The 23340-nt window shown below is 38.9% G+C and overlaps 1 protein-coding gene across 2 annotated transcripts in view; it reads left to right on the top strand.

The window, feature by feature from the left end:
- The window catches only part of ARHGEF10 (Rho guanine nucleotide exchange factor 10), a 114058-nt gene that overhangs the window by 34902 nt on the left and 55816 nt on the right, over positions 1 to 23340 (top strand). For both annotated transcript variants that reach the window (XM_062626221.1, XM_062626222.1), the window contains 13 exons: positions 934 to 997; positions 2022 to 2101; positions 3170 to 3226; positions 5116 to 5279; positions 8177 to 8293; positions 9479 to 9593; positions 11465 to 11577; positions 13759 to 13836; positions 14031 to 14210; positions 15455 to 15571; positions 18141 to 18233; positions 19535 to 19705; positions 21152 to 21297. In XM_062626221.1, coding sequence (XP_062482205.1) covers positions 934 to 997; positions 2022 to 2101; positions 3170 to 3226; positions 5116 to 5279; positions 8177 to 8293; positions 9479 to 9593; positions 11465 to 11577; positions 13759 to 13836; positions 14031 to 14210; positions 15455 to 15571; positions 18141 to 18233; positions 19535 to 19705; positions 21152 to 21297 — 1495 coding nt within the window. The remainder of the gene's footprint in view (positions 1 to 933; positions 998 to 2021; positions 2102 to 3169; positions 3227 to 5115; positions 5280 to 8176; positions 8294 to 9478; positions 9594 to 11464; positions 11578 to 13758; positions 13837 to 14030; positions 14211 to 15454; positions 15572 to 18140; positions 18234 to 19534; positions 19706 to 21151; positions 21298 to 23340) is intronic.

Here is a 23340-nt window from a genome sequence, read left to right as displayed (position 1 = left end):
TGAATTAAAATTTCTTGTCAGACCTGAAAGGAAAATGCTAGCATATTTTAAAAGAGTTCCTACAGGACTCTGCTTGCGGTGCAAGGGTTGAGATACCCAAGTAAAGTTTCATAAGAAAAAATGAATGTACGCTGTCACTTCTTCAGCCTTTCTTTAAAGGTTTGTTTTGCCAGCACTGTATTACAACATATATAGTACAAGGGAGGACTTCTGTCTTACCTTAACACTAAGAATGTTAAGGCTAATTCCATTTTAAAGTAATGAAATAATTTCCAGAGCCATAGTTCAGGCCAAGTGGTTTCCTCTCCCACTTTACCATGCTTGATCTGGGTCCTGGCAGAGATCCTGTCCCTTTTATCTTTCCTATATGCACTTCTGTTTGCTTGTTTATTTTCCAGCCCTTGTGGATTTAGTGTTGCTGTGGGATTTTTCCTTGAAGGTTTGACAAACTCTGTTTGTTCTGTGTGTTGTTACAGAAAAAGGAACGCTCTCCTATTTTTAACCAGAATTTGCAAAGCTGACAACTTAATTTCAAGAGAGCAGGAGGAACAGAAAGCTCCCCAGATCCTGCCTTTCCCCCTGCCCCCCTTTATTTCTTGTATTTTGAATATAACCTTTGCTGTCTATCACCACCAGGAATATTGGCAAATAAAAGCAAATGGTTGTTATTACCTGTAGAGGAATATACGTTTAAGAGGTTAGAATTAAATGCATTAGACATGGTAATTTCCTCCTAACAGCTCGTATGCCAAATCATTACATCTCTGAATTCTTTCATTTGCAAAAATGGATTGTGTGAAGAAACTTCTTAATCTTGTATAGAACTAGATTATTCATTAGCAATGAACTAGTAAAATCAGTTCCTTACGCTAAAATGTGCCTTCTGAACCATGCTGACATTTTGGTGATGATATATGTTTTTCTACTTAACAGGTACTCAGTCAGCAACTGAAGAGTGTCATTATAATTCTGTAAACTTGGAGGAGCCTCAAAACAGGTGATTGTCAATTCAACATGTTTAAACTACCTACAAAGCTTCAACTCCTAAGAAAGCTTATACTTGATAAATACCTGATTTTTACTGTGTGACACTTCCATGTTTACTTTTTTTTCCTAACTCTGTAACTCTGGTTGTGTACCAAAATCAGCAGCGGTGGAGGTCTCATACGTATAAATGTGTATAATATTTTTGAAGGAGCTAGGTTTAATTTTAGTCATAGCAATGTCAGCTGCAACAGACTGCTGGAGATCTTTTAGTGTGGCCTGCTGCTTTCAGAAGAAACACTGCCAACACTTTGTTGGATCAGCCATGGCCTTGGTAGCTGAGTCTTGAAAACATCCAAGGATATAGATGTTGCAGCTTTCCTGGGTAGTCTTCCCTGCTACCCTTTGGTGCACTTTCTGCTAATGTCCAAACCAAGTCTTTCAATGTGCAGTTTGTTGACCATTCCCCCTTGTGTATCAGCTGACACTGAAAAAAGCCTCAACAAACCCAGCCTAAAACTCAAAACCAAGTTCAAACCAAAAAAACCAAACCCCACCTCCATCACCTCTAAAGCTGTCTTTGTGATAGTTGTAGCTGCTGTTGGATCACCCCATAGCATCCTTTTCACCAGATTAAATAAGCCTCATGTCTTCTATGCTTTAGTCCCCAAGTCCAATTTCTTCATAGTTTCTCAAGAGGTAGCTTCAGTTTCTCCACAGCTCTCTAGAAGGGGAGTGTTGGGAAGGCACTTCACTGCTTTCTGAATTTTCTGTGTTCTGGTGGAGGAACTCTGAAGCAAAATATTTCTTGAGATGGGAAAGGAAGCATTTTCAATTCCTTTGCTAAATTGTTAGACTGTTAAATAGAATAGATTAATAATCTCCTAATTACATGCTGCTGCAGCAGCATTTTTGAGTAATCAGCAGCTCCAGAGTGGGAACTGAAAGCCAGAAAGATATTTGTCTTGTCTTCACAGTTGTTTAAAAACATTGTGGTGTAGCTTTTAATGGTTTTATTTTATGGGCTTTTTTTCAAGCGAAGATAACCAGGCTAAGAGAGAGGATGATGCACTGGCCAAGTGGGTTGCAGATCCTGCAAATACAGCATGGATGGATAGTAAGTATCGGTGAGCACCAAAGTACAACTACAGGAGAATGTACTAAAATCATTGTGTATCTTATGCGCATGTATGTGTTCCAGAGCCAAGTTATACCAGTTAAAACATTTGATGGTAATAAAAGTGTGTCTTTTAGAATAAAGATAACATTTACTTTTCCATAGAGTGCTTTTTTGAGTCCGGAGTCATTCTTCACTGTCTTAAGGAAGTCATTTGGTTCCATCAATACGTGTATAGTGGGAATTTGCTTCGGTTCGGAGTCTGCTCTTTGGCTGTATATATCTTATTCAGTAATTGATAAATACGCTCTTGGAGAAGGTGGAAAGGAAGGAATTGATACTTCTTCTTGATTTGTGCCCTTGGCTGGCAGCTGTGCTTTAAACCAAAATAGAGACCAGTGGTTGGACAGGTTTTCCTGCCTGTTCTCAGCTCTTTCCACAGGGCTGGAGGTTTATCTTGAATGTCACTTGAAGTAACTGAAGAATTTGCATCCTTATTCTACCTCTTTATGTGCCACAGCGATTGTTACATTATTTAGTTTTGGGTCTTTAAAAAAAGTCTGTTACAGCTTCTCTACAGCTGTTCAGTAAGTCAATGAGCAGCCCTCGACAAGCACAGAACATAACATAGTGCTGTAAAAGGAGAAAGAAATATTTGCTATTGAATTGCATTTCTTTTTGCAGGCTACCAAAGGTCATAATGAACTATGCAGATAAAATAGTGTGAAATTTCACAAATTCCTTATGCTGTTTTTGTGTGTTATTGTATTATTTGAATTTATGATTGGATGTAATGGCAAGTGCTAGTGGAAGTTGAGTTGTATCTCCATTGTATTCACATATGCCAGTATAACCTTGATTCTTTAGAATGGAATATTTCAGTTGGAAGGGATATGCAATGATCATCTAGTCCAACTGCCTGACCTCTTCAGGACTGACCAAAAGCTGAAGCATGTTATTAAGGGCATTGTCCAAATGCCTCTCAAACACTGTTACTTGGTCCCATTAAAATTCCAGGGGGTTTCTCATTTGTTGTTTACTTTATTTTCTTTTCTATTTTACTTTTAGACCCAGATGAAGTAATTTACGATGACGTGCCCAGAGAAAATTCAGACTCTGAACCAGGTTTGAGGTTTTTGTAATATAGCCTTGTTGAAAGCAGGGTAATACAGAATTATGTGTGTGTATACTCAATAGGTGTGTTAATTAAACAGTTAAAATATATGTAAATGGATAAAGACTGTCCATAATCAGTAGGTCTTATGAAATTCAGAATTAAACTAACGCTTGAAAGCCTTTATCTCAACAGGTCTCCTACACCACTCTTCTCAGAAGCTGAATTACACTTTATTCTATAGATACTGTCCTAAATGCTTGAGAATTCCCTATATTAGAGAATTAGTGTTGCGTGTTGTAGCTGTAGTGACCTAAAGAAGGCAAGGTAGGTAGGAAAAGGATGTTTTAAATAGCTAAATAATGTATGATAACGTGTCATTGTCATGGTTGTACAGAAAAATGCTGTTGCATGTTCTCCTTCAACATAAAAATATGTGATAGATGGAAGCGCTGCTTTTTACCACCCTGAATGTGATGTTACAGAAATGTTTTATTTCAGCTTTGAAGTGATCCAGTCCCTGATAGTTTGACCATGTTTGCAAGGGACAGAACAGATCCTAAAGTTGTTGCTGGAGCCAAGATTTTACCTTTATTGGGAATGGTGGAGCAGAGGCTCAAAAAGCTTGAGTTCTCACTCAGATCTGTTTTTCAGTTTTTGGTTATAGTGAAAACTATGCTTAAAGATTGGTTGCTATTAACTGATGTGTTTGAGTAGATCGGCTTATTGGGAACTCAGTATCTACTTGCTCTCAGAGGATGTAGGAGTCTGATACTTAAATTGTAATGATTCAAGAAAACACTTCAGCTTTCTTCTATGAAAACTGTATTTATTTTTTAAGCTGTAACATTTTCATTTCTTGCCCTTAGTGGTGTGCAGGCAAGGTGGTTTACAAATTACGACTGAAATTTGTTTAATTTATTATTTGAAGTCGTTGTGTTAGATTTGTGACTTATTACTGGAAGGTCCCACAGTGGGCTGCATTGCTGTGGGCAAGGACATCTTTGCATTGCTGCTGCTCAGTCAGGACTTATTTACTATGGTGCATGACTATTTGTTGTACTAGATTGCCACTAAAATGTTTTCTTCAGTAAGTGCCCTTTAAGGACAGTCTGATATACATAGAGGTTTAAAAAATTTCTGAAGATCTCATTCTTCCAAATTAGAGGATATTTGTCTGTGACAAAGACAATTAATATTAAAATAATATAATTGGTAAAAATGTACTTTTTAGTCCCAGAATCCAGGCTTTAGGTGGATGTGTAAAATAAGTCAGCTGTTCTTTTGAGTATGTTTATTTTCTCTCTTTAAATCTTTAGTATCAGGCTGGATTACAGGCAAGGTAACCTGCAGATATGGGAGACTTCTAGTGGCTGGTGGAGTTAAAGGAATGATAAGTCATGAAATATCAGTGTATTTTCTTATTAGTTTGATCTGTTATTCTTGAAGTAGTGACATTTTCACTTGATTCTTGCAATGTTTTAGCATTTGTTGTTTGAGCTGCTGCTGCTGATGTCCCTAAGACAACAAGCCTTCAAAAGGAAGGATGCTTCTCAGCTCAGATGTGTATTCATAGCTACAGTTTGAACTTCCTTTGAATTTCTTCTAAAACATGTTGTGGGACGTGGACATACTGGTGCAGTTCGAGTGGGGCGTGTTTTTATGAGGATCATGGTGTGTACCTGTAACACTACCCTCTTTCAATACTCTGTTTCAACAAAGGCAACCTACTTTGCCTGCTTGACTATTGGAATTAATTTATATTTTAAAATGTGTGTACCAAAGTTTAAAGTTCTTTGTAGTACGTCCTGAGCAAGTTTTCTTACGTTTAAACAAACAAATTTCAATGGGGCTTTTAAAATTATTATTATTATTATTAATTTTGGTTTAATTCTTGCAGAGGAAATGATTTATGATGATGTTGAAAACGGTGACGATGGTGGAAACAGCTCACTGGAATATGGGTGGAGTTCAAGTGAGTTTGAAAGCTATGAAGAGCAGAGTGATTCCGAGTGTAAAAATGGAATTCCCAGCTCCTTTTTGCGAGGCAACCACAAGAGACATGTATGTATCCTGCAGTGCTGCTGAGTCACTGAGGTTACCCTCATTTCCAATATTTGCCTTTCTCACCTTTATTTCCTGTCTCAATTCAGTTTCAAATACCAACAGCATCTTTTTAACAGAGACATGAATCAGTGTGGGTGTGACAGCCCACAATAAATGTAATGGGGAAAAGATGAAAACATTCAACAGAAGCTCCTTAAAAATAAACAACTCAGACTGGATAAAAGTGAAATTAACAATTATTTTTGCTTGTGGGCAGTTCCTCACCTTTTCTTCTTTTGCAGCTACTGAGTTAGTATAAGTGGTAAATGAGTGTGGAAAACAATGTGAAGAACAAATGGGGTAAGCCTGACAAGACTTAAAGTCACAAAACTGTTCACCAGTGTTCCCTTTCTGTGTTAAATCTGTATCACCTTGCTTGCTTGAAGGCAGCTGAGCTTAAAAAAAAAAAAACAAACCCCAAAATAAAAGGTTTTTGTGATCAAAGAGAAGTCTGTAACATTTATTAAGAGAAAACAGAGGTGGCCTGATTAAAATGATCCATCTGTGGCACACCTCTGGTCTAGCATCTTTGGCTCCGTCCCTGCTGCAGGAGGCAGGAAGACCCTGATGGCGTGGGTGCCTGCCCTTGCTGCATATATCTGATTATACACTGGGAGGAGCACCAGGCTCCCACGCTCTCACTGCTTTGGCTCCTCTGCCCTTTCCGTGAGAAGGAAGTCTTGCCTGGGCAGCGGGCAGCCTCTTGCTGCTGGTCCCCTGCTCTGAACACTTGGAGGATGGAGGTGCAGGGAACAAGTGGGGACAGGCAGTCACTGCAAAATCTTCAAGGCCCCCCAGTATGTGCTGGCTAGGGAGAGACACCCACTAACCACTTCACAGCCACATACTGTTAGCTGCTCCAGCACCCTATGGCTGGAGGATGGTGGGGGTAGAGGCCAGGGTATTCTTCTGCGATACCCTTATTTTCATTTTGCAGTCTCTTGTGATGACAATAAAAGCCTCATTGTCTGTGTATCCTTCCAATACACATTATCTGCTCTCCCCCTACCTCCATCCCCTGTTGCCCACCATTTGGAAAACGGAGAGTGAGCGGTTAACTGCAAGACCTGAGCTCACATAAATCAGCACTTTGTAAGCTGAGTGATCATCCTCTAGTTCTGTTTTGGTGTGTTTTTTAAAATATTTTCCTGTTATCTGTAGCTTCAGCTTTGGCCATAGTCATAGGATTCTACTTACACATGTGCACAAAGTGAGATTTAAAGCAATTTTTTGACACTGTAAATATACTTTCATCTGTCACAGGAAACTGTTGGCAGTCAGTTGAGAGTGATGGTGCTAGGATCAGGCAGTGTCTGAGTAAGCGACTGAGGAGTGGTGGAGCAAAGAGGTGTACTGCAGGGTACTGCCCTGCAGCTGGCTTTTCCAGCCTGTGACAACAGGTTTTGAGGGTTGCCTTGTGAGGATGGGGATGAGGAGCCTATGAACACATGACTTGGTGGATGGAGAAGTCAGAGGGGCTGCTGCACCTAGATAGGTTACTGGGAAGTAGAGAAGTCAGGAAACTAGAAAAGGGGTTTGGTGGAGAGTGAGGAGAGATGTAAACTTTTGGACTGCTGAAATGCAAAAAAAAAAACAACAAACTCCTCAACCCTCCCTGCACTGGCACTTCAGCACATACGGAAACCCCTCCATTTCATACCTTTTCTCTTCCATTCCTTGCAGTAACTCTTGCTTCTCAGCTCTTGTGATGCGCTGGGAAAATACTGTAACATCCATCTCCTTCTATAGCCTTTCAGAGCCTATGAGGGACTCGCCTTGCTTATTATTACTGGTGTCCATTGAAAAGTATGGGAAGGTTATAGGTGGGATATTTGATTTTAAGTCCTGGTATGACTTTCCTTAAAATCACTTTTTTTTGTTACGATTCTTATTTATTTATTTAAGGGTGGGAAGGCTTTCGTTCTATTCAATATTTCTAATCTGTGAACCAGATGCTGTTTTTAATTAGACTGCTATAATGCCAAAATCCTCATGCTGGAAGTAATCGCATCCTGACCCAGCCTAGTTGAGCTAAATGCTGGACCTCTCCACTTGTTTTCAACTCAGTAGGCCTTCTCTTTCCTCGTGCTTTCATCTCTTGCCAAATGATTCTGTTGACATCAAGTTGAGGGGGTTTCCATTGGACTTCTATTATAGGGTACACCAAATATTTTTATTGGTTTTCTGGTTATATTTTAACCTCTTATATCTGGCCTCAAAATCTTTTAACAAATATTAATTAGTATTCCAGAGCATTTCTCTGCGATGGTTTCCTTATTTTGCAAATGGATATACTCATGTATGAGATGGTTACACCCATGGTCATACAATGAGGCTATGACAGATGAAATTACACAACTGTGTATCCTCCTCTGTTAGCATCTCCTTACCCGACTCACTGTCTCCATCTTTTCAGGTACCAGCAACCTCAGGTTCTTCAAACTTTAAGAATTCTTCTAATTCACTGTTTCAAAGGACAGTCAGCAATGTGCTCATTAGAGTGTGTGTTCCAACAAATGATGCTCATGGTTAAAGCTGATGCATTATTTCCATACAGTGTATGAGATGTGCACAATATAGTTAACACACAGTTAGCTTAGCCTAAGTGACTGTTCCTCTCTTCACATAGTTGCCAGCATAGGAGAAAGGTGCCTGCCTGGGTTTCAGAAAGTTCAGTGATGCACAGGAGTGATGGTCCCTTTGTCAGGTTGGAGCTTCCCTACACGATAATTTTCCCTCAGTTGTCTGTGTATCAGTAGGCAGATGGGGCAATGTGCATGATATACTTGAGTGCTTTAGCATGAAGTTTGCACTACAGGCTTTTTGAAAAGATTGTGTCTTTTTATACACTGTAGCTTTCACATGACCTAACACGTTTAAAGGAGCATTATGAGAAAAAGATGAAAGATTTGATGGCAAACACTGTGGGAGCAGTAGAGATTCAGCAACTAAAGCAAAAACATGAGCTGAAGGTAGTTGATTTTTATAACTAGCTACATTTAACTGATTGCTTTTCCAACACAGGCAATGTTGTCTCTTTTTTAATAATAATTTGAGAAAGCAGGCAATAATTTGTATGAAACTAATTCTAAAAGTGCTGGTTTATTATTATGCAGTTTATCTTAAAAGTACTTTGTCAAGGACCTTTTCTCATGCTTGTTTTTAATGGTAACAATTTCAGAAAATGTGATTGATAGGGCATCATTGTCCTTCCCTGCTGACCAGTGCCCTTACTGCAGAGCATGAGCAAGGCGTACAGCTCTGAGTGAGGTCCAAGAGTTAGCCTGGCCCTGGCTCTCTAGCAGTGTGGGATCAAACTGTGGGAGTCAGAATCTCTCTGCTCTCCATTCTTGAATGGAGCTGGCATGAAAAGACTGGGGTTTTGCTAAGAGCTTCAGCTCAAACAGACAAATTGCTTGATTACAGCATGACAACTTTGTGTGTGTTCTGATGTCACTGATGATGTCAGCACAGCTCTGGCAGTAGTGGGGATTTTTTGACGTTGTGGCATTTTGGAAAAACAAAAGTGCCAAGCAATTCTTTTAATAAACATTTCTTAGCAAAGCAACAGGAATCCTTTTTTACTGTAGTAATGTACTACAAAATTATGCAGTTCTTAATTTGAATCAACTTATTTCAGTCATGAAATTATTCTGAAGTTTTCTTCAGAACAATGTTTAAGAATATAGTTAATATAGACCTGAGTCTAGGGAATTAATCTTCAGATCAGAAATATGTTGGCAGAGTTAGTAGGACATTGGAAGATGGGAAAGAACCCTGGCCATTAATGACCTGTTCACAGTTCATTTGTTTATTATATAATGTAAATCTGAGCATTTAAGACTATTTTGAGTTCAGATTTTTGGTGCAAATTTTTAAGCATTTCTGCTATTTTAGGCTTGCATACAACGTTGCCATGAAGTAAATGCCTTTCTACAGGTTTGATTTTAAGAGAAAGTACAGGTGCTCAGATCTGAGCTTTGATGGATCTGTGTACTTGCAGTATATTACTTTAACTTTGGGCTGTATTTATAGCCTAAAATACTTGACAGTGTTCTTTTGAAAGGTATTTTGATCAAAAGTATTTTGCATGGTGTGCATGCTAAAATGCATTCCTGTTATTCACTGAACGTGTAGACTGTATTTTTTTTTAACAGATGCAAAAGCTTATGAGAGCTGCTAGAGAAGGTACCAAAGATGGGCTTGAGAAGACAAAAGCAGCTGTGAAAAAGGGTCGTTCTTTCATTAGAACAAAATCTTTCATTTCTCAAGGTATGTGCCATTTACAGTGTTTGTTACTTTTTCTGGTTATTTCTGAGACAGTAAGTGAGTAGCCTAGTAGGTTTTTGTACGGGGAGCTGAGTACCGGATGCATGAAATCAGCTTTATATCAGTAAAGGATAGTATACTAGTTAGTTCAGATGACAATATGGTCAGTGCATCTTCAGCAGTTTTACGTTTGGGGCAAGAATCTGAGTGATCTGAGAAACCTGAGGACCACAGGGAAGGATCCACTTAAAAACAACAAAATCCCAGTAAAACAGTGCCGTAGGTTCTATCTAGGTATTGATATATGGGGGTATGGAAATTATGTTTAGGTACTAAGTCTGTCCAGTTCCCTCCATTGAGCAACTCCTGAACGTCAGGAAAGTTTGCTGTCATGACATGGTTTTTAGTGGAGTGATAGCTGACTGTTTAAAAAGTCTATTGTGGTCAAGGAATAACAAACATTTTCTGTGCTAAGGAGTTGAAGTAGGGGGAAGAGGCCGTTCTGCTTTATCACTGTTTGGTGATTTCTGATGAAAGCTGAGTTTGGATTGGGAAAACAGAAAGTGGGTTGAAGTCAAAAAGCTAAAAGTATTTCTATTCTTTCTCTAGTTAAGAATAAACATCATCCCTTTGTCATGAGCCTCAGCAGCAGCAGTCCACAGTTAAGTTTTGCAAGAGGTAGGGGGTAGTAACTGAATACAAACTTATTCGTTCTTAGGATAAGTCCAAGAGGTAGTATGTATTTCCTTCACATTTCTGCACAACTAATTGAATGGATGTAACTTCAGAGTACTATTTTAGGAAGCTAAAACCGCAAGACTAGAACAAGGGGTTTTTAGTAAGCAAGCTGACATGAAGCTGCATCCTATCTGTAAGGACCAGGACACACCTTATATCCCTGTCATGACCTCTAACTTCTTCTGAATTTGCCTAATTCACAGACAGAAAATAGAAAGTTAGTTGCACAGATTTCAGCGATCAAAAAATGTATCCTCAGTGTCTCGCTGTTGCACTGGAGAAAATTATCAGCTTCAGCAGGTCAGTGTTGAGTGAACCTGGCATTCTGCCTTGCATTTCTAGAGGTTAGGTAGCAGACACAGCGTATCTGTGGATGGTTTAAACCCGCAGCCATTTACCAAATCAGCAGGGAGCTGGTGGCAAATTTGTCAAATTCCTTCCAGCTGACAAATCTGCTTCCCTTCCCTTTTTGTTCTGAAACAGTTTCTCATACTGTTCTCTATTCCTCATTTGCTCCTGTCTGCTTGTTTGGCTGGCTGTATACTGCCACCTGTCAGTGCACTTTGGTGTTGCTGTTTGCGTAAAATTTGCCATGAGAAGCAATGCAGAGCCCCCTATTCTCCTTTGTGATAAAAGCCAACATTTTGGTACATTTGGTTACCTACATTAGTTCAGTTATGGAAGGGTGTGTGGAATTTTTAAGCTGGATCATATCGTGGGTGTCTTTAATTTCTTCCCATAGGTCATTTATTTCAAAAGTGCTGGCCCTTTAACAACAAGGGTTAAAATACTGCAGCAATATTTTAAGCCTAGTTATCATGCCCTGCACTCTGGACAGCCCTGTTGTGGCTGTGAACAGGGAGAAGAGGTCAAGCAAAAGATAGGCTGTCTCATGCCAAGTGGATGTCAGGATACCTTTGAAAGATGCTCTGTATTAGAGTGCCTATCAGTGATGGTATTTGTGATTCACAGGTGATACAGAAGTGCTGGGAAATTTCTTTTGTTTGGTGAGTGAAAATAAGACTGTGTAATTATTATGCTTGGATGATAGGATCTTTTATTTTTATTTTTCTTATTTTCTTCATTTAATCTGCATGTTGTGTAAGTTGATGTTTTGGTTGTTCAATTCCTTGTAGACCATAGATCATCATGTCTGGAAGAAGAGGAGCTAAATTTATTTATTGACGTGGACTGTATGCATACAGAAGCAATTATGACTCCTATGCCTGAAGGATTATCACAACAGCAGGTAGTAGGCTTTTAGAAATATGGTCTTCTGCCTCTTTTTCCTCCCCTTCTGCTCTATATCCATGTCTCCCAGGTGCCTTGCTCTTCAAACATACTGGTGTTCAACATAAATCAAGTGGACATCAAATTCGGAACTGAATAAGTAGTTCGTTTAAAATTAGTATGTGTGCATATGGTCGTATCAGTCCTGAACACAGCCAGACATGCAAAATGCTGTTTTGCAGTATAAAATTTTAATAATTATGTTGTTTCATTACCTGAACACTTAAACTAAATGTAGTGATTTTGAATGAAAAAGAGTTTAAGCATTTTTGAGTCAGATGACATTTCTGTAGATGTTGTGGGATTTCTATTTAAATGTAGAAAATATCCTGTATTCTCTCTGTATTTTAAGGTTTCTTCTGATTTAAAAAAGAAGTAATTTGTCTTTAATAAAGTCAAGTCTACGCAAAGAGTAGATTTTGCAGTTTTGCACCTCAAACTCCGTAGTCACTGTGGAAACCTGAAGTGGGCATTCCAGCTGGAGAAGGTGAAGGCCAGGAGCGCCTTCGGGCCTGGACTGCTCGGCCACGAACAAGCAGACTTTACGGATATGCTTGTTTTAAACAGCAGGTGGCACGATCGCTTTTGTTTAAAATCTGGTGCCTGTTCAAATACTATGTCCCAGGTTGGTCTCAGTTGTGATACCTCTGCCCCTGGGACCCTAGTTCTTACCATAAGTTTTTTATGTTTGTGTGCTACTGTTACAAGCAAAAAAAGCGAGTATAAATTTAAGACTTGCATGCAAGCCTCTTGTACGTTCTGTTTTTCTATTGCAGTAACTTGCAGGCACTATCAAGTATCTATTTTGTGTATTACAAAGCCTGAAAAAAACAAAACACTTTCTACAGATGTTTATTATTTTCAGAAGAGTGAGCTGTGACTAAAAGTAGTTTCCTTTACCAGAGCAGCTGATATAATAAAGAAAACACTGCTAAATCCATTTTAAACACAAATTAGACCAACTAATTTTACTGTATATGTTTTTAAGCAAGGTCTGAGATAATTTTGAGGTCTCCTTTTGAAATGCCAATACTTAAAAGAAAATCCTCTCATAACCTGCACTTAAGAATGCAAATCGTGGAGAATTAAAGGCAGCTGTGATAGGGAAGGCAGGAGGCCACGGAATAAGGAGCAGAGAGAAGCAAGTCTGAGACTTGAATTTCATGGTCATTTAGGCTAGCTGAAAATAGCAAAATAGGCAGTTTTGCCTTCCTTTCCCTTGCAGTTGTTGGGAGTGGTTTCATCCTGCTCTTGTGCTGTCTTCTCCATCAGAGTCTCATTTTTTAAAGCTCTGGAATGAGCTGGATTAGGAAATGGATGGGGTGAACACAAATCCTTAAACCCAGCAATAACAGAAGTTTAAATTTTAAACCAGAATGGTTCCCTAGTCCTTTCTGTCATGTTACTTGCGCATGCATGCAAAGTATGTTTCAGCTGAATTACAGAAGCAGGAGATAGAAAAGGTGTGATAAATAGCCTGTAGTTTGTAAATATGAAATATGATAGCATTTCTTGAAGCTCTTACTACTTTGTCAGTAGGTATGAATATAGACAAGACAGGGTTTTCACTTATGTATGGTAATGCCCAAAAAAGAATGCTGACTTACTTAGATACTTTCTCAGTGGTACAGTTCATATGGCCTTGCCAAAAGGCAGTTAATGTTTCCTTTTTTGTCCTTCAGGCTACTCCTAATGAATTTCTAAAACAAAACATATTAACAAAAAAAGAGTATTAATCTTGAAGACTGACTGAAAACTGGTCACCTTTTTTATTGCAGCAGTTCACTGAAGTAGCCAACATCATTTTTATACCTATTATTTATATTAATGCCTAAATTTATACATCTAAAATTAAAAGACAAGTTTCAAAAGTAGAGCTTGGAATTGCAACAGTTGGCAAAGTTTATAGATACAGATACAATAACTGTTGTGTTCTTTAAATAAATCATTTTAGAGTAATAGTAAATTTAGTTACTTTTGAAGAGGTATGGTGGTATTTTATTGCAGTTCTTCTAGTTTTTTTCTATCGCTTTGTGTTTCTTGTGGTTTGTTAATGTGAGAATTTTATCATCAGCATTCCCAACTCTGATGAACATGTTACCTGATTAGAGTTTCAGACAAGCCTTTGTTTCTTCTACAGGTTGTGAGAAGGTATATTTTGGGCTCTGTAGTTGACAGTGAGAAAAATTATGTGGATGCTCTCAAAAGAATCCTGGAGGTACCTTAGTATCTTTTTAATTTTGTAATTTGGAAATTTGAAAAAATAATCAAATCTTTAAAGAATCTGTAGTGTGACTTTCATAGATTTTGCTACAGATGCTTTGTGCCAAATGTTTAGACATTTTGTGTGTGTACTGCTACATGAATTGGGTTTTTTCATTTAAGTCTTTTTTGTTGTTGTTTTCCCCACAGCAATATGAGAAGCCCCTTTCAGATATGGAGCCAAAATTACTGAGTGAAAGAAAACTCAAAATGGTCTTTTATCGTATTAAGGAAATTCTTCAATGCCATTCCATGTTTCAGATTGCGCTGGCGAGTCGTGTATCTGAGTGGGACTCTGTGGAACTGATTGGTGATGTCTTTGTTGCTTCAGTAAGCATATGCATCCAACCAGATAATCTGTTTTTATTTTATGCTTGCTGTTCTATCTCCCTATCTTTCTGTCTAATTTGGCCACATAATTCCTGTGTTCTCCAATGCCTGTGGCAACTGTCAGAGTATGTGTGTACCATACGGGTAAAGAAACTGACACCAGCACTTGCCTTTGGCTTGGTTGGTAGATGTGAAAGAATTAAGGGCAGAAATTTCAGGTTTTGAGCAAGCTTGCAGACATTTAGGTAAACAGTTTTGGATTTTTGGAAAATAGGTTCACAAACCCAACAAAATTAAGGTGAGACTGAGGCTTAGCATCTCTTAAAAAGTTGGTAGTCATACATAGTATGCTTTTTGGGAGTAGAAAAAAACATATTAGGTGATGTCATGAATTCTTGGGGTGTAACTGAGACTGGGACACAGGTAAAGAGTATTTGTAAAACAGTATCCCACTCTTAATGGAAGTCTATCCAGTAAAGGACCGAACTACAGAGAACAAGAAATGTTCTTGGTTGATAGAACAACATTGTTCCTACCACTGGTGTGTGGATGGAAAAGGTTGCCTGGCTGCTAGTTTACTACCTTTTCATGCCTGCCCTAAAAGAGCTGAGTTATGTATCTCTGAGTGCTTTGACCCCATTTCAGTCAAAATGAAGTGGTTAGTAAAGATCTGCTGTTTAAAGCAAACCTGCCCTGTTTTGACTGAGAAAGTTAAGTATTGTTAACGAGACTAGCTCTGCAGAAGAAAGGGATTACTAAGGCAATGGGCAGCAGTCTTGCCCTTCATGCTGCTGTTTTCAGGCCACACAATCTGTCTGCTTTCTTGGTAAACCCTTACCAGCTGAAGATGGGGCATTGAAGGCCCTGGGACTTTGCTGGTTCACCAAGTCTGGAATATAGGCAGCCATGGGATTGTCAGGGCATCCCAGCAGCTGCTTTGAATCTCAGTGGATGCCCTTTGATTGCCTATAGTCCTCAGGCTCTGCCCTAGTGTTGTAGCCAAGATGGACCTATTTCTGTAAATTTACATTTCATCATTCACAGCCGTTACATCTTTAGATTTCCAGACTGTCTTCTACAGAGAGTATTTTGAACATCACCAGTACTGCTGTAGCTCTAGCACTAAGCCAAGCAAAGCCCTTAACTGTGAGCAAGGCGAGTCCTTAACAGTCTGAATTCTGTCTAGTTAAGCTTTTGGGGATCTTTTGTATTTATAGTTAAGGTTTACCCTTTTCTCTTTTCAGTTTTCTAAATCTATGGTATTGGATGCATACAGTGAATATGTAAACAACTTCAGTACAGCGGTAGGGATTCTCAAGAAAACATGTGCCACCAAACCTGCCTTTTTAGACTTTTTAAAGGTGAGTTTAATCTTAAAACAGCTGGGCATTTGATATAAAAAAGACAGTGTAAATTATAAGTTAGTATTACCTGTCAAATTTTCTCCTGCATATTGTGTGACTGGTTGTCGTGGTTTAAACCTAGCCAGACAGCTTGTTCACTCACTCCCCCCCTTTCCTCCCTCTTTCTTTCCTTCCCCCTACTCCTGGAGGGACGGAGAGGAGAATCAAAAAGAATGCAACTCCCACGGGTTGAGATAAGAACAGTTTAGTAACTAAGGTATAACACAAATCACTACTGCTACCACCAATAATAATAATGATAAAGGGAATAACAAGGGAAGAGAATACAACATCTCACCATCAGCCAACTGATAACTCACCCCCCCCTCCCCAGCCTGACCAAGCACCGACCGATACCTCCTCCAGCCCTGCAGTCCCAGCCCTTTCGGGTAACTCCCAGTTACATCCTGGGCATGACATGCTGTGGTATGGAATACCTCTTTGGTCAGTTTGGGTCAGGTGTCCTGTCTCTGCTTCCTTCCGGCTTCCCCTCCTCCCTGGCAGAGCATGAGGCTCACAAAGTCCTTGGCCAAACCAAAACATCATTGTTATCAGCTCTGTTTCCAGGCCAAAAGTCAAAACACAGCACTGCACCAGCTACCAAGAAGGAGAAAAATGACTGCTACTGCTGAAACCCAGGACACTGGTTTTATGAACTTTGGTTTCATGTTTTATGGATTTGGCACAAAAACCCTCCCCAAAGAATTCACTTCCACTACTATATTTTCAGAGAATAACATGATGTTAGATCTAGGATGTATTTTGAAGTGCAAAGTAGTTTTGTTGTTGTTCAGATCAGTTTATTGGTGTTTGCATGACTACTTGTGAAGGAATCCCTGTTTTGCCGTTAGGTGAGCTTCAAATAATAGTTCAACATATGAGGCCTCTTTCTTATTTGTGATTTATTCTAACTTGTGTAGTGTAACTAGATCTCAGTTCCATAACAGTTTCCTAGTATTTTAGAAATTGTGTTTCCAATTTGGGATTGAAATTTAAAATTTCTGTGCAGAATACTTGCTACCCTGATGAACATGATGCTTCTGATGATGTGCACAGAGCGCTTGGTACATGCAGTAGAAGTTCTGTGAATCTCTAGGACTGATATCTTACAGAGGGTATACAAAATCCAGTGCAAGGCTTTTAGGCTACCTGTGACCCTGCTGGGAGCTTGAAATCTCTGCTTGTTCCATTCCCCAAGAGTCCTGGATTGAGTTGTGCCTCTCAGAGGCACCCTGTCAGGTCTGTTGCAGTGATCCACCAAACATGGAAATTGGGTGCCCTAGGCAAACTAAATGGTGAAGCTCTTATGTTGCCTAGAAAGAGGACTGATTCCTAATATGTCTTCAGATCTTGAAATTAACCAACAGCTTTTTGGAGTGTGGCCAGCACTCCACAGGGTTATATGCTGGAAGCCTTTGGCCCCAGGAAGATCAGACTCTCTATGAGCGCATTGTCATTTCATAACTCTTGCGCTGTTAAAAGCGAGTTGTTGCAATAGAGGCATAATTTATACCTTTCATCACTGCTTGTCAATGCTGGTGCTGTTGCTACTCAGAGTTGGGGACTGACAGCTGAACTCTGACAACAGAAGATGTTTCTACACCTTCTTTTTTTTGTATGTGTGTGCCCACCAATATTGAAGACCAGAATCTTCCCTACTGCTGTTTGGGCAAAAAAAAAACTGTTTGTAGAGATAAGCATGGAAACAAATTGCAGTGAAGCTTGATAGTTGTAGCAATAATGGCAATTTAAGCACAATGGCAGTTCAGTATTGTTTGGGGTGCTTTGGTTTTGAATATTTCCTCTACTCTCCTTATTCTGGGTCAGCTGTGATTATGGCTAAAATACTTCCAAATGTTGAATAGAATTATACAAACAGGGGTTTTCTGTACAAGCAGATGAAATTTGCTTGGTTTTATCTACCAGTCCTGATAATCAAAGTAATGGATTCTAATGTTTTTCTTTCCAGGCATAAATCAATGTTCTTTTCCTTAGTTACCTTTAATAAAGAAAATGAAAATTTCTTTTTGTTTGCATAGCACTGAGATTATGATGTTTTTCTTAGATTTCCTTTTAAAAACACATAGGTAGGTAGAGATTTATAATCTTTTAGCCCCAAGAAATAGAGCAGCAATAGTAAATTACAGTCAATAAATCAACAGATCACGCTTTTCAAACTTGAACAAGTTCATTGCCTTTGTAGTGCTTGAAGTTAAGCAGACGTTTCAATGCCTTGCTTATTTAAAAAGCATGAATGTGCTGTATCAATATATGCATGGGTGCTGCATTGCTGGTGTGGCTTTATCCCAGCTGTATTGATTTTAGGAAGTATTTCAGGCCAGTGACATGCCACATTTTAATAATGATTTTGAAAAAAAGATTTAATATTTGAAAATAAAATCTTTATAGTAAATAACAATAAATTTACAGTACCACTGTATAAATGATGTAGAATAACTTTCATTCTGTTACTGATGAAAATACATTCATGGAAGTAAACAGTGTGTGTGGCTTTCTTGCATTGCAGCAGTGCCAGGAGTCAAGCCCAGATCGAATTACACTGTATGGTTTAATGATGAAACCTATCCAGCGCTTTCCACAGTTCATTCTACTATTGCAGGTAAATGATAAATAAATAGTCTGATTACAGGGACAGGCAGTAAATACACAGCAGGAAAATCTTACTAAACTAGATTTACGCTTGGTTACTTGATAGGTTAGATTTAGCTTTTAAATCACTTTGCAGTAAAACCGTAGTTCAAATGTGCTACTTGTTCATAACAGTTTGTTATCTAATCGCACTTAAAAACACCACTAGAGACTTTGTGTCATTACTTCTCATATAAGAAAAACACAAAAGGATGTAATTCATGTTTCAGATAGTTCAGAATATATGTGGGATATAGACTGAAAGTGCACTCTCTCGCTGGCTGCTTTGCTCAGAGGATCTGCTTCAGTGTGGTACAGATTCCTTCTGATCTGCAGCGTCTTGGTTTCCTTCCCATGAAAACTAGGGTTTGACAGGGAGTCTTCAGGTCTTGTCTGAGCTGGCAGTTAAGCTGCAGAAACAGCACAGTTCGCCAGTGTAGACCTGCTCCAGACCAGCTTAGGCCATTTGTAACTCTGTCCAGATCATGGCAGGTCCATCCCAGTGAGCGCTGAGAGTTAGCTGTGTTTTGCAGGTGCCATAGAGGAGAGAAGGCTTTGTGGTGTAGGTCCAGAAATTACTGTGGGAGAGAGGTAGCTGTGGGAGAGAGGTAGCTGTGGGAGGAGCATGCAGGTGGGAAGCCATGGTGAGAGTTTTTGAGGTAGCGGAAGAGATGGAATTCACTGTAGCAGGAGATTTTTAAGTGCTGTGGGAAAGGAGAAAAAATACAATTCAAATTGTTCCTATTGTATCCATACAAAAGGGAAAGACTTTGAGAAATTGTTGTGACCACCATGAACTAGTTTGTTCTACTTGAGGATGAGCATGCTGTCAATGTGTTAGTTTGGAATAATAACAGTAATAAGGATAATACAATATTATTATGACAGTAAATGTCAGAAAAGTTTTAAGTCATTGTTTGTGGACACCTACATATTATACTATAATATTGATTTTTCAAGTTGTGTTTAATATTATGTTCATCTTTTTCATTTATATCTACATTTGCAGTTTTTATATTCGTTTTCAAGTTCCTTCATTGTAATTTTGCCCTATAAATTAGCTGTATGTGACCCCATTTAGTATCTTTTTCAAGAACTATTAAGATAGTACAGTAAGCAGTGTGCTGTCTGAATATTCATTAGGTGTTCATTGGTCTTATTCGTTAGTGTACTCAGGTAAAGAACATTGTGGTAAACTGTACATCCTGTAATCTTTTGAACTTGACTTTGAAATGAAATCTGATTTTTGTTTGTTTTATCATTTCCTCTCAGGATATGTTGAAAAACACTAATAAAGGACATCCTGACAGATTACCACTACAGATGGCTCTTACAGAACTAGAAACACTGGCAGAGAAGTTAAATGAAAGGAAAAGGGATGCAGATCAGCGCTGTGAAATAAAACAAATAGCAAAAGCAATGAATGAACGTTATCTGAACAAGGTGAGAAAAGTAGGAGTGTGTGATGGAAGAGTTAGTTTCTGGGCCTTGAGAGATCTCCAAAACAGACATCAAAGAGATACTTGTGGATTTTTACGTAAATGTCAACAACATGGGGTCATTCTAGTGGTAGGTTTGAGATGTGACCTTGAAGAGACTCCCTCCTTAAACCATTGTGTGCTGGAGTGAGTGGCATGCTGAAATAGCAGCAGTAGTATTGGTGTTCTGTGGCAGTGCTGGATAGAAAATTCTTATGCATTTTTCTGCATGGAAAAATTCAACTATTAATTTACCCCAGAACTGAGGAATTACTCCTATGTAAAGGATGGAACCAGTTCCTTATACTGTATTGATTCCAACTACGGGTCAGTTCCAGATGTGCTGTTGAATGTGTCCAAGAGCTGTCTTGTTTAAAGGAACTTCCCAGTCTACTTCACTCATGCATTTGGATCGTACAGTAGAAATGTCTTTAAAGAACTGTAGAAGGCCTTCAGTAGGAAGGAAGGAACAGTCTTCTTCATCTGAGTTTGTTAGTAGTTATGTGTACTGTGGAGATATATATATATGCTTGTCTTATTTGCATCATAAATGGTTCCTCCTTTCCTATGAGATGGGGCATAAATGCTTCAATTATTGCTTTTGTGAAGTTACAGATGATTATACACTGCACTCATCCTGGGATGGAGTAGTGGGGGCATGCTGAAGGACTGCAAGGAGGATTTTTTTGTGATGCATAAAAGCGTAGTTTTTAGGATAATAGTAGTCAACCAGAACACAGTTGTTTTAAGGTATTTATCAGAAAAGGGTGCACAGTTTTGGAACAATGCCAGGCAGAGTGAAACAAGCGGTGAAGAAGGTGCATAGGAAATGAGGAAGTTATGGACCATTTTGTTCTCTTGGCCACTACCAAAGGTGGTGTTTGACCTGTGAGGGATTAGTTCATACTTGCACACAGTGCTGATCTTCAGCCCTTGAAGGCCAACAGCAGAAGATATTTACATGCCATGCGTCTCTTGTACATACGATCTTTTTGGCAGTCTGATCCTCCCACCCTGACCTCCCATTTTGGGACAGCTAGAACCACATTTAGCACTTAAATGGGCTGTGAAAGGTGGGATGAGGGAAGGAAACCACAGAAATTATGGGAAATTTTTCTTCTTGTTGTTCTTTTGCTAGGGGACCTTTATCTGTGTGAAAGATTCTCAGAGCAATTACATTCCATATTAAGACTGAAAATCCCTGCAGGCCATTTTGGTGGCAGCAGAAGCTGCTATTTCTCTAAATGAAAAGCAAATTAATAAAGAGGCTTAATTCACTTGGCAAATCCACCTGTGGGCACTTATATGAGGATGGCAAGTGATAACCCGCTGTATTTTCTTTTACTTTTTTTGCACCAGATGTTAGATGTGCCCTGCATAATACACAATGTTGATTGTTTTTAAAATCTAGCTACTCAGCAGTGGAAACAGATACCTCATCCGGACTGATGATATGGTTGAGACGGTTTACAATGACAAAGGGGAAATTATCAAAACCAAAGAACGACGGCTTTTCATGTTAAATGATGTGCTGATGTGTGCAACAGTAAATATTCGGTAAGACAATTCATACTTTTTAAATGAGCATTCCAGTTCAGCTGGAAAAAATAATGCTTTTTTAAAAATTGTTATTGTTGTTTTTACTATGGTTAATGATCTTTTTAGGAGTAGGTATAATAAATGGATAACCAGCTTTGTTGCAGTCCTTAAGATAGAAGTGCTCTGCGGTCTCTAGTTATTGCTGTGTATTAGTGTTCAGCAGAGCACAGGCATGCCAAGGTAGGATTTTTCTCCTCCTTAAGTTCATACTGTCACACACTCTCAAATCTGTAACTTGACATAATCTGCAAATTTTAAAAAAAACAAAACAAAACACAAAGCTAATGCATGTGGCCAGAACAAACCTGGAACTCAGTAGCAGAGTTCCAGCTGGGGAAAGCTTTTATCTCTGAGAGCAAACGTTGAAGGATTAAAGCTGACGTGCTTTGAAAAAAGCTTATTTTCATAGCATCTTCTGTGTTTTAGTTGGCTGTATTTCTGTTACTATATCTCTGTGCATGCCAAGGTCACACTCGCATTCAAGTGCTTTATGTGATGGTGCCTTTTGACAGAGAAAATGTGGAGCATTAATAATCCAAGAACATCTTTTCTTAAGCATAATATGGGTTGGTATCTTAATTTATTACTGAAGTATTAATACAGTACAGATTTTTGTAATCATGTGAATGCTTGGTTTCATGTTAGTGAGAAATGCATGTAATAACTGCACTTCAGAAAATTAACAAGCTTATGTAAATTATCCTGTAATTCTTTTCCTTTACGAATTCTTCAGTTGCTTAGTAACACCTGGATATTTTCTCATGGCTGTTTGCAAGAATGTTGCTTTTAACCATTCATATTTTATCTTCTTCTATACTATTATTGTCTCGGATTTTCTGTATTTGTCCCTGAAGTGGCAGTGTGCAGTCTCTTTTCATTCTCTATGTGAAAAGTTCATGGTTATGCCAAGTTTTTGGGTTCCTTATGAAGTCAACAGTTCCAGTTATCACAGCACTGTTGTTCCTATGTACATTAACTGGTTATGAACAACTAATTGTGCATGAATGTGTCATGGGGGTTTCCTGACTCCAAGAAAGTTTAATAGTGTTTTTCTCTAGCAGTTAAGGTTTGCTTTCAAACCTGCTTGTTTATATAACAGTGAGTTTTTAGAGTAGTTAAACGCACTTTTAGCTTTATTCACTAGCAAAGGTTTGTGAGTTTCTTGGCAAAAGAGTGGGGTTCCAACTGCAAGGTGTGTGTGTGTATTCCTTCATGATTTCATGGATTGCTTTTAAGGTGGAAGAAACTACCTTTGTGTCCTGGTGTCCATGACATTTTGTGATGCAAAATACAGTTAGGAACTGAAGGAAATCATGTGCCAGATTTGACATGACCTTTTCCTGGTACAGAAGTTTTTGTTCAAATAAGTGTATGGTATAGAGTGTGGCATTTGCCTGTTTGGCTCACGCAGGATGACCCTTATTTCTCTTCATTTTATCTGTATAGAGGTTAGGCATCTTACGTAAGCTAGGCTTCTGTTATAACAGTGGTTTTCAGGGTGCATGCCTGCAGATTTCCTCTGGAGCTGTAGACCTCAGAAGCTTTACATGTACATGTAGCTGCACAGTATGTATCAGCTCACTTCCCTTAACCATCTTTTGTCCAACCCTTACAGAAACAGTCAACATACCAGCAGCCTGAGGACCTCTACTGGTTCCTCTGTAGCTGGCAAAGACATATATTTCTACAGAGTACATGATCCTCAGAAGCTCCTTCTTCACATGTAGCCTAGATGACTGGTTCAAACTGGAGACCCAACTTTTAAGTAGCAGCAGTTGGACAGAGCGCATGCTGTCCCTAGTGATTGAACAGCTGTGTCCTGCCTAGTCTTGTTTTCTTTCTTCTGAACTAGATCAAAAGTTTACAAATATTTACTTAAGCTGTGGCACTTGTGGTTTTTGTTCATACTCGCCTCTTCATTGAAAGGAGAGGAGTGCTGCTGGATCTCATCCTCACTAACAAGGAGGATCTGGTTGAAGCAGTAAGGGTTGAGGGCTGCCT

Source organism: Pezoporus occidentalis, unplaced genomic scaffold, assembly GCF_034315485.1.
Source record: "Pezoporus occidentalis ecotype Australia unplaced genomic scaffold, CSIRO_AGI_Poc_V1 ctg29, whole genome shotgun sequence".
Classification (NCBI taxonomy): Eukaryota; Metazoa; Chordata; class Aves; order Psittaciformes; family Psittacidae; genus Pezoporus; species Pezoporus occidentalis.
The sequence above is the reverse complement of the archived record's forward strand: the minus strand, read 5'-3'. Positions and strand labels throughout refer to the sequence as shown.